Source organism: Macaca nemestrina, chromosome 8, assembly GCF_043159975.1.
Source record: "Macaca nemestrina isolate mMacNem1 chromosome 8, mMacNem.hap1, whole genome shotgun sequence".
NCBI lineage: Eukaryota > Metazoa > Chordata > Mammalia > Primates > Cercopithecidae > Macaca > Macaca nemestrina.
The window spans coordinates 64,772,601-64,784,190 of NC_092132.1; the positions used below are offsets into that span (position 1 = coordinate 64,772,601).

General features: G+C 42.0%; 1 protein-coding gene across 3 annotated transcripts in view; it reads left to right on the plus strand.

Annotated features, from left to right (window-relative positions):
- LOC105483530 (zinc finger protein 704) overlaps positions 1–11,590 on the plus strand; it is a 300,235-nt gene that overhangs the window by 275,461 nt on the left and 13,184 nt on the right. For all 3 annotated transcript variants that reach the window (XM_071068065.1, XM_011744409.2, XM_011744410.3), the window contains exons 7-8: positions 262–366; positions 10,118–10,215. In XM_071068065.1, the coding sequence (XP_070924166.1) occupies positions 262–366; positions 10,118–10,215 (203 nt within the window). The remainder of the gene's footprint in view (positions 1–261; positions 367–10,117; positions 10,216–11,590) is intronic.

An 11,590-nucleotide genomic window follows, 5' to 3' on the forward strand; every position in this document is an offset into this window, starting at 1 on the left:
TATATAATAAAATTTCTTTTCAGAAATCAACAGTCAAAAACCATCTCTTTTTATACCTTAGATAGCTTGCTTGGGTGTATATACAAAGTTTATTTCTGGCTGCTCCCTTTAACCTTGTTTAATCTCTTCCTATTAGATAATTAGTCTAAGTTATTAATATAGCTGAGACCATTTCTGAGGTCCTCCTTTGGTAATAAGAGCTTAAAGCTCCGAAGGAAAATACTCCTTCATAACAGCCTTCTCTGTTTTTTTATTTGACAGGCCACACCCCCTGTGACCATTCCAGGATCGGCCAAGTTCACCCCCAATGGCAGCAGCTTCAGCATTTCCTGGCAATCTCCTCCGGTCACTTTCACAGGCATTCCAGTAAGTAGAAAAACGAAAAAGCCAAAAATCTGGTCAAAGCCAATGTAGACTAAATTTAGAGAGCAAATAGTAGAGGCATGCAAGAAAAATACAAACATCAGGATGCCAGAAGTACTATATTTCTTAAATGATATTTGTAAACTCATCAGCAGGTATCACTTCTCTTCAAAAAGGTGTTTCACATTTCAGAAAACTACAAGAGAGTTTCAACTGTTCATAAACATCTTGTTGGAAATATATGAAGATTTTTTTGTGTTGGTAGTATATTTGTATGTTTCCAAATGATGGTAAAATTAATAGCTGAATTCAGATCTTGTATAGAAAAAATGGTGTTTATCATTATAAGTAACTATAAATTTTATTACTTAGGAAATATGGTTCTGTCATTTTGAAGTCTCAAAAATACATTAAAATCATTTTTTCTTTCAAACTCTGAATAATCCATGCTGATGGATAATCTGAAAATAAATGAGTGCTGAAATATGCAATCAGCCTTAAGTAGTACATAAGAATTGATTTGACATATTAAATGATTCCTGTCTGATAAATCACTGTGAATTAACTTGATTTCTAACCATTCATTTAAAAATATATTGGGTCTTTTATAGTTTATCACAGAACAGCCACAGACATGCACACTGTTGAGGCTCACAGTGGTGTATAACTCCTGATAAGGTTCAGGAAGTGGCTTATGATAACAGATATTAACCTTATTTTCTCTTCTCCACCCCTCTCCCCAAGGACCTCACAAAAGCTTCTTATTGTCAACCACTGGCAACTCCCCGAGGTTTCCAGCAAAGTCTAAACCCTTCTGTGGAACTGATAAAAGTGAAAGTGGCTGAATGAATTATGCTGTGCTCTGTTGATGAATATTTATTAAATTCCATAGAGGAATAGCCAACAATAAAAAGCATACTGCTGGAAGCAATTTGGGAAATAGTGGCTTCCAGAAAAGACTCTGGGAATGTGATTTGTAAACAATACCATGGGTCTGGAGTCATTTTTAAAGTTGTATTTTCATTGAATAGTGGTAACTTCTGGTAGCTCTGCAAGAGTGACCTTGTTAGTAGACATTAGAAGAGGGCAGCTTAGCCGTGTTGGTATTAGTTTTGCTTCTGGCAAGAACACTGATCCACTGATGTAGGTGTCAGAGGTTAACAATCTGTCTGTTTGGGGACTTTTTTTTGGTAGACATAAAAAGACCCAGAGTGACTCTTGATATCACTTTTGAGACAGCCTCTCTGTATTAACCTAAAATGGCAGCCACAGTTACAGAATTATTGAGACCATCTATTCTGCATCCTATTAATTCCTGCCTTTGACTTGGGAAGAATTTTCAGTGGTGTATGGGAAGCATACACCATGTTGCTCATCTGGTGCTATAGCATGTAGATGGAACCGCCCAGTTCAGACCTCTTTCAGGCTACCTCTGTGGCCAAACAAACTGGAATGTTTTCCCCTTTGCTTTTCTAATTAAATTATCTTCTGAAGTATAGGGAAATCACTCTGAGGGGCTCTTTACTAGCTCCGTGTCCTCCATGGTTCTTATGTATCTTACACACTAGGATACAAGCCAGCATACCTTGTACCATTTGTTTTTCAACAATGGGATGTTAAAACTCTGCTACGGACACTGTGTATTTCTACCCTCATCTCAGTGCCCTTGAATTTTTACAGAATCCCTCATTTCACTCTGTGTTGGTTACCTGGGACATTCTAGACAAAAACTTTGACAGAAAATATATATATACGATATATAAGACATACTATAGCTGGATTAAGTCGGTATTCCACTAAAATCCTATGTGAGCCTTTTTGTTTGTTTGTTTCCTTGAAACAGGGTCTCAGTCCATGACCCAGGCTAGAGTACAGTGGTGCCATCATGGCTCACTGCAGCCTCAACCCCCCTGGGCTCAGCTCCTCTTCCCCACTTCAGCCTCCTGAGTAGCTGGGACTACACATGGACACCATCACACCTGGCTAATTTTTGTATTTTTAGTAGATATGGGGGTTTCCCATGTTGCCCAGGCTGGTCTTGAACTCCTGAGCTCAAGCAATCTGCCCACCTCAACCTCCCAAAGTGCTGGGATTACAGGATTGAGCCACTGCGCCCAGCTGAGAGCTTCTAATTTATTCTTTCACCAGAGAATTCCCAATTTTGCTGATTGTGTAACCTGTTTCAGCAAAGACTTTAGACTGATTTTAGCAGTCAAGCTTGCCATTCCTGTTTAAAGATAAAATAAGGGTGGGGTGGAATTTTCAAAGGTTTTTATTTTACCCTAGAAGGACAAGAAGGCTACAACTAAGAATGTTCTTTATGTTGCTAAACTCTCTGGCCATGCTTTAAAAAAAACAAGCAGGTGCTGCTGTCCTCCTCCTTCTCCTGGTGGGCTAGCTCTCATGACGGCCCACCCACACAGATGCAGGACTGTTGCACACCCACGGGCAGCGTGCCAGCAACTGTCCCTGAATGCTCCAGGAGTGCCAGGCAAGCCAGATAGAATTTAAAAACATGTGAATTCTTACCCTCTGAATTGGTGTAATAGGGTTTTCAGACCAAAGCTCTAAAAGTTGTAAGTTATAATGAATTTGTATTAATGATGGCTTCAATTGTGTCCAAACTAAAGAACAGAGAAATATTCATGTTATAAAATGCTTTTCAAAAAATTACCTTTATCCTTGTATTCTAAAATAAATACCCTGAGGTTGTCAACCCTGTTTAGAGTTTACTTTTCTCCCATATCTTTGAGACTTGGTATTGAGGAGGGATACTTTCGTACACTTCCTAGAAAGTGGGAAAAAATCCCTTTCTGAAAAATCCCAAGGGTTGTAGGATTTTATTTATTCATTTGCCTATGCTAGATTTCCTGAACATTGGACTTTAATAAGTTCCCTGGGTAAGACCTCTTCCCGGAGGTGTGTAGCCGAGAAGGCTGAACTGCATATTTAACAAATGTAACTGGAAGTTCAGTCTTTTGTAGCCTAAGGCTGTAGGGAGAGGGGTAGGAAAGAGAACATCCTTAATTACAACTTTCTTTGACATGTTTTTCCCTAATGACCTGCCTTCTCTCCTAATTATCTCCATTTCTTTCTCTTTTCATGACAGAAAACTTAAGAGCCCTTGGCCCCTTTATTAATCAGCTCAAGGTTGCCATAAAATACCATAGACTTGGCAGCTTAAACAACAGAAATTTATTTTCTCACAGTTCTAGAGGCTAGAAGTCCAAATCAAGGTGTCAGCCAATTCAGTTCTGGTGAAGACCCCTTCCTGCTTGTAGATGGCTGCCTTCTCACTGTGCATGCAGAGCCGAGAGAGAGAGCACACACAAGCACATGCCAGGGCACTGGCAAGCCAGGGAGAGCAAGCATGGAGAAGGAGTGCACCAGCCTTAGCTATCCCTTCTTAAAGGACACTAATCCTGTTGGATCAGGGCCCCACCCTTATGACCTCCTTAAAGGCCCTATGTCCAAGTACAGCCACACTGGGGACTAGAGCTTCATCATATGAATTTGAGGGACACAAACATTCGATCTATAACTGCCCCTAAGAAAGCAAGTATGAGCTAGTCAACTTGCTATCCAAGAGCAGTTCTAGGAGGCTTCAGGCTGTTGGGGAGGGTCTCCAAAGCTGAAATAGCAGTGCTTAATTGTCAAATGCTTAGCTTGTTTGAGGTTTCTTTTTTTTTTTTTTTTTTTTGAGACGGAGTCTAGCTCTGTTGCCCAGGCTGGAGTGCAATGGCCGGATCTCAGCTCACTGCAAGCCCCGCCTCCCGGGTTCACGCCATTCTCCTGCCTCAGCCTCCCGAGTAGCTGGGAGTACAGGTGCCCGCCACCTCGCCCGGCTAATTTTTTTTGTATTTTAGTAGAGACGGGGTTTCACCGTGTTAGCCAGGATGGTCTCGATCTCCTGAACTCGTGATCCACCCGTCTCGGCCTCCCAAAGTGCTGGGATTACAGGCTTGAGCCACCGCGCCCGGCCGAGGTTTCCTTTTTAATGCCTTGAGGGAAGGTTCAGAATTATATGAGGTTAAAACCAAGCCAGAGCCCTTTTTTTCCCCTCTTAAGAGAGAAAAAATTCCAAGAAAAGAAATTTCTCCTGCATATTTACAGAAGGCCACAGCATCTCTAGTGTGAGGCTTACTTGCAAATCCTTGCTCTGGCATTTGTGAACACCATCTGACCCTTCTAAAGTAATATCCTCTACTCTAGTACTACCTTGTAGAGTTGTGTTGTTCACACAGTGCCTGGCATGTAGCTGACACTACAGATCTCTTACCATCATTGCTGCCTTTACTATGTCTCAGGCCTGTTTAATGGGTCAAAGAAAGCGGCTCCTCCCTATTTAGGATTGATTCCTGTAACACAGATATACTCAACACATGGGAGAGATTAACCCCAATTTTTACAGACAATAATTTAGAATTCTTTAGATTCTTCTGAGGTCACACCTAACCAACAGACAAACTATGGACATATAGCCCAACAATTTTATTTAATTAGAAATATTATCATATTATACTGTCCAAGTACATTATACGCTTTATAAAACATGCCACAAAATAGAACTTAGAAATGGTTAAGAAATAAACAAATTGCAATGCAGAGACCACTAAGAGAGAGAGTATTTGCTTTATGGGGCTTTATTTCAGGACACACATTATTTCCACCAGGGATGTGGTAGGATGAAGAGTGCAAAAAGCAGGGCTTTGACATCATTCAGAAGTGAGTTCCAAAGCCAGCTGTGTTCAAGTCAGACAACGGTGTTCAAATCCTGAGTCCATTTACTAACTGTGTGGTCTGGGCAGTGCAGTTAACTTCTCCATTTCCTCATCTATAAAATGGAAATGATGGCTATGATAGGGTTGTTGTGAAGATTAAAATAGATAACATATGGAAGACACTTAGCTTATATAGCAGGCTCTCAGCAAATTACTTCTGCTGCTACTTTTACCTCTGGGATGCTCTGCAGGCCACTTCCCTGCTCAAAGCCTGAATTTCTCTATCTGTAAGATGTAGATATAGATTGCTTATTTTGCAAGTTTGCTGTGAGAATTAGAAGAGATAATAGGTAACCTGCTTGCCTGTCTTTCACATTCGCAAGCACTGAATAAATGGTAGTTGACTGCCCCAGTTACTCGCTTGGTTTCTCCACCCTCATCCTCAACTAAAATAGGAAGCTGAAACATAACTGTCTTGCCATTAAAAGTCTCAAGAAAAACTCACATGTCATATTGAGCCTCCCACTGAACTAAGCCACATACGGAAGTTTGAAGTGGGTCCTCTGTCTTTTGCTGTGTTGTGCCCTGTAGAAACACATGTGCTGAACTCCAGAGTTAAGAGAGCCATTAGCAGGAAGAAAGACTTTGGTGAGGGGTCATTCCTGCAGGAGGTCCATGTTGTGCTTTGAAAGTGTCCCCCAAAGTTCATGTGTTGGAAATTTAATCCCCAGTGCAACAGTGTTGAGAGGTGGAGCCCTTAAGAGGTGATGGGGTCTAGCAGACTCTACTCTCATGAATGGATTAGTGTCATTATCAGGAGAGTGGGTTTGTTATAAAAACAAGTTCAGCTCTTTCTTAAGTGCACTGTTACCCTTCCACCCTTTGCCCTGGGATGATACAGCAAGAAGGCTGTTGTCACATGCAGGCCCTTCAACCTTGGACTTTCCAGCCTCCAGAACTGTAAGAAATAAATTTCTGCTCATTATAAATCATCCAGTCTCAGGTATTCTGTTATAGCAGCACAAAACAGCCGAAGACAATCCATATCCCTCAAACTCTGTTCCTGGAATTTTCAAAAGCCTGTTCCTCATGCCTCCCCCACCCTGCTGCTTCTGCAATTTTCTCATCTCAGAAAGTGGCACCACTGTCCCTCCAGCCACTTGGGGCAGAACCTGGGATTCATTCTTGACTCCTCAGTTCATCCTTGATAGATCTAAAGATGCAGTTTTCCTTGTGCCCATCCCAACCCACAAGTCCTAGGCTGTGCCTCTAAACAACAGGAATCCAGCCCCTCCCCACCACTGCCACCATACCTAGTCTAAACCACCAGTATGTGTTTGCCTGGAATACTGCAAAAGCCTCTTAACTCCAGGGCTCCTTTCCAGGGCTCCTTTCCGGGCTATCTACTGTCCATTCCCCAAAGAGCCAATGATCTTTTTAAAGCATTAATCAGATGTCTTGCTTTTAAAAACTCTCCAATGGCTTACTTATTGCGCTTAGAATAACATTCACATCCCTTATTGCAGGTCAGAGGCATAGCTTGATACTTCCCTCTCCTCTCCTCCCACCCTCCACCTCCCACAAAGTGCCCATCTCCACCTCCCACAAAGTGCCCACCCCCTTTTCTGCAATGCCTTGTAGGTGAAAGGTAACCTCCTCGGGAGGCCTTCTCTTACCACTCAAAATAAATAAATGTCCTCTCCCTCTATTACACTTTAGCCTATTACCCTATTTTATTTCTGTCAGCTACTTATCACTAAAATGGTCTTGTGTGATTTTGTATTTATTGTCTGTCTTCTCACTAGAATGTAAGCTCCATGAGGGCAGAGAATTTGTTTTGTTCACAGCTATATCCGCAGAATCTGTAACAATGCTTGGTACATAGCAAGTACTTAATAAATATCTGTTGAATGAAGAGTATCCAAAAATCTCATATCACTTCATGCAAAAGGGCTATGGCAACTTTGCACGATCTAGAAATTTCCACATTATCCCTGGCTGATGGAAGTAGTGTTACTGTCATGTCAACCAAACTTTTCCAGTTCTCTGACTAAAATGAAGCACAGTGTTCTTGGGATTCTATTAGTTCTACAAGAGTTGTTAGATTTTTATGTTTATTTTCCTGATAATTTAAAACAGTTCATATAAGCATATCATAGATCATCTACAGTGACTATAGATGTTTCAGGTGTTCACTCCCTCTAGTTTGCTGTTATTCATCCTGTACAAAACCAAAGCCATTATGAGATGGGGCGAGGAGGATTCTGCTCTTGGAGGAAGCTGCGTATCTATACACATGAAATGAATGCACTGAACTCCAAAGCTTTTATTTTTAAAAACTCTGAATGTTACCTCTGCTGGCCCTTGCTCCACCCAACTTTAGCAGGAAGACCAGTGGTATAGAATAATACAAACTCATGGCAACAATGGCTCCAAATGTTAGATTTTTTTACTTACCTGTATAATTTTTTTTTTTTTTTTTGAGACGCGTCTCACTCTGTTGCCCAGGCTAGAGTGCAGTGGCACAATCTCGACTCACTGCTGCCTTGAACTCTCCACACTCGGGTGATCCTCCCACTTCAGCCTCCTGAGTAGCTGGGACTATAGGTGCACATCACCAATCTGGCTAATTTGTGTATTTTTAGTAGAGATGGGGTTTCACCATGTTGCCCAGACTGGGTTCAAACACCTGGACTCAAGTGATCTGCCCACCTTGGCCTCCCAAAGTGCTAGGATTGCAGGTGTAAGCCACCACTCCTGGCCCTCCCTGTGTAATTTTTTAAATGTCTAAGTTTTGTGCTGCTATAACAGAATATTTTAGACTGGGTAATTTGTAATGAACAGAAATTTACTGACTAACAACCTGGAGGCGGGGGAGTCCAACATCAACATGCCAGCCTCTGTGAGGGCCTTTATGCTGCATCATCACATGGCAGAAGGTGAGAGGGTAAGGGGGCCAGACTGGCCCTTGTAGAACACTAATCCCACCCATGGGAGTGGAGCCCTCAGAGCCTAATCACCTCTTAAGGGCCCCACCTCTTAATACTATTATAATGACAAGTGAGTTTCAACAAGAGTTTTGGAGGGGACAAACATTCAAACCATAGCATTAAAATTAATGTCTGGGAAAATAACACTGATGATCTTTATTAGGCCATTCTTACATTACTGTAAAGAAATACCGGAGACAGGGTAAGTTATAAAGAAAAGAGGTTTAATTGGCTCTGCAGGCTGTACAGGAAGCACAGTGGCATCTGCTTCTGGGGAGGCCTCAGGGAGCATTTACTCATGGTGGAAGGTGAAGCAGGAGCAGGCACGTCATGTATGAAGCAGGAATGGGCATAAAACCACCACGGTCTTATGTAAACTCAAGAGTGAGAGGTCACATATCACCAAGAGAATGGTCCAAGCCATTCATGAGGGATCCATCCCCACGATCCACACACCTCCCACCAGGCCCCACCTCCAGCATTGGGGATTCCATTTCACCATGAAATTCGGGCAGGGGCACACATCCAAACTGTATCCCGTGCATTCCTTTATGTCGAAAGAGAAGAGAAAGTACTAATACCTGTACTGGAGAACAGCAATTCTCTAAGAATGTCTAGGGAACGCTCCCATGACTTTTAATTGACAATGCTATTCCTATGACCACGTTGGCTCCTAGGTTTTTAAATTTATTAAATGTCTGCCCTCCCATATATGGCAATACTGATTAATTAGTTGAAACATTCTTTTTCCTTTGTCAAAAAAAATTAATTTGTTGCAGCTTTTAAGAATTCCAGAAGCTGGGGACATTATTTAGTGTTACGAGAGCAGGTGATGCAAAGGGCTGAATTGAGTAATCCGGAAGGGACTGAGGACAGCAGGGGTCCTTCTCTATGATATGAGGGACAGAAGAGCAACAGAGTTAAACACACGTCCTGGTGCCAGGGAGAGCTGCAGCACAGCCCTGGCTCTACCATGACACATGCCGTGACCTTTGGCAAGTTACTTAACCTCCATCTGCCTTGGTTTCCTAATCTATAAAATGGGAACAATAGTAATACTATGTGGGGTCGTTGTGAAGATTAAAGCTGCTGTTGGTGTACCTGGCACATAGTGAGCGCTCAGTAAGTGTTCGGTGGATGGCATATGTTCTTGATTTGCTCAGGCTCTCTGCCTCTTGCCTTTATTCCTTCCTGTTTGGACCTGAGAGTCTGCTGAGGGGGTGTTTTATACAAGAATCCATGTATTTAGTGGCTGTGATTGATCCACTAGAGCTAACAGAAGGCCTAGACCTGCATTGTGTCATTGTCGCTTACTAGCTACATAATCATAAATCTCTTAACCTCTCTAGGTATGTTTCATCTTCTAAAAAGGGAATCGTGAGCCTTGCCCTACTTGACAGGGTTCATGAGGATTAAAAGAAATAGACAGGAATGTACTTTAAGGTTTAAAATATTATTCAAGTGAAAATATGGTATTATGAGCCACTTGAAATGCATAGATACGAAGTAAAAAATGTTTGAGATATTGGCTATTGGTGGGTCTTCTCTGTTTGGGAATACATTTTAATTCTGCCATAAGCAGCCCTCCTCCATTTTAATGTGTCGTCTCTGTGAGGAAAGCATCTGTGCTTCTTTTTTTCTTTTCTTTTTTTTTTTGCGAGACAGGATCTCACTCTGTCACCCAGGCTAGAGTGCAGTGGCGCGATCTCAGCTCACTGCAGTCTCCGCCCTGGGATTCAAACAATTCTGCCTCAGCCCCCCAAGTAGCTGGGACTACAGGCACACACTCCCAAGCTTGGGTAATTTTTGTACTTTTTGGTAGAGACAGTGTTTCACCATGTTGGCCAGGCTGATTGAACTCCTGACCACAAGTGCTCCACCCACCTCGACCTCCCAAAGTTCTGGGATTACAGGTGTGAGCCACCGTGCCCGGCCTCATCTCTGCTTCTAATGGTCAAGGACCAGTGTCCACATAGCAAAAGCTAACTAACTGCATGGGTGGAGAACCTGCCCCATCAACTTTGTTTTCCATGTATTCACCAGGTGTCACCCACACATCATCATCCGGTGGGCACAGGAGAGCAGAGACAGCATGCGCACACGGTCCTGTCCTCCCCTCCCAGAGGCACAGTCAGCCTAAGGTACGACAGCTTAAAACTCCACATACTTCACCACAAGGGAATTAACTGTAAAACAGAACAGCAGAGAGAACCCTGAGAGATGATCTTCTATAAAATTTCTCCACAATTGACAAAACTCCCTTTCTTTTTTTCCTGTGGTTTTTCCCATCCATTACCTATTAATGAAGATTTGTTGTTTTAGGGGGTAATAATTTACAGTAAGGTTTTGGGTTTTTGTTGTTTTGTTTTGTTTTTACAGAATAGGTAATGGTGATTATTGGGTCTACTTAGAGCCATGTTGTATTAATCTCTATATTAAATGAACTATAAGATACAATTTTTAATGCAGATCAAGAACAATCTCCCCAGAAGTTCCTTAACCAAAATACAGTAGTCCCCTTTTATCCACAGTTTTACTTTCTGTGGTTTCAGTTACCCGAAGTCAATTGTGGTCCAAAAATGCTTAATGGAGAATTCCAGAAATAAATGATTCCTAAGTTTGAAATTGCAAACCATTCTGAGTCGTGTAATGAAATTTCGTGCCATCCAGCTCCATCCTGCCTGGGATGAATGTTATCCCTTGTTTAGTGTATCCACTAACACTGTCTACACTACTCGCCCATTAGATTGACTGTTACAAACTGTGCTTATGTTCAAGTAACCCTTCTTTTATTTAATGATGGACCCAAAGTGCAAGAGTGGTGAGGCTTTAATTCAGATATGCCAAAGACAAGCCGTAAAGTGCTTCCTTTAAGTGAAAAGGTGAAAGTTTTCAACTTAACAAAGAAAGAAAAAAATTGTTTTTTCTTGAGGTTTTGAGGTTGCAAAAATCGACAGTAAGAATTAATCTTCAATCCATGAAACTGTAAAGAAAGAAAAAGAAATTCATGCATAGTATATATATAGGGTTTGTACTATCTGCAGTTTCAGGCATCCACTGGGGGTCTTGGAACATATTCCCCACCCTTAGCAGGGACTGCTGTACTAGAAATTGAGAATGGAGGGAGCATTTGAAAGTACCTGTTTTAAAACTTGAAAGAGCAATGTTGCTCTCTACTGGCATTTCTTGTGTTTACTTATTTAATTCAGTTTTATGAAGATGCCCAAATGGACATGTCCACAAGTAGACAAATAGAAGCCTAAGGGATATGGTAGCAAATTTTAACAGTTGAGTGGCTGTGAAAACAACCAGCACATATTAGAGTCTGAACTTAGAGAGAAGTTGCCCTGTCTCCCAGGCTGGAGTGCAGTGGCGCCATCTCGACTCACTGCAACCTCCGCCTCCCGGGTTCAAGTGATTCACCTGCCTCAGCCTCCTGAGTAGCTGGGATTGCAGGTGCCTGCCATCATGCCTGGCTAATTTTTGTGTGTTTTTAGTAGAGACAGTTTCACCATG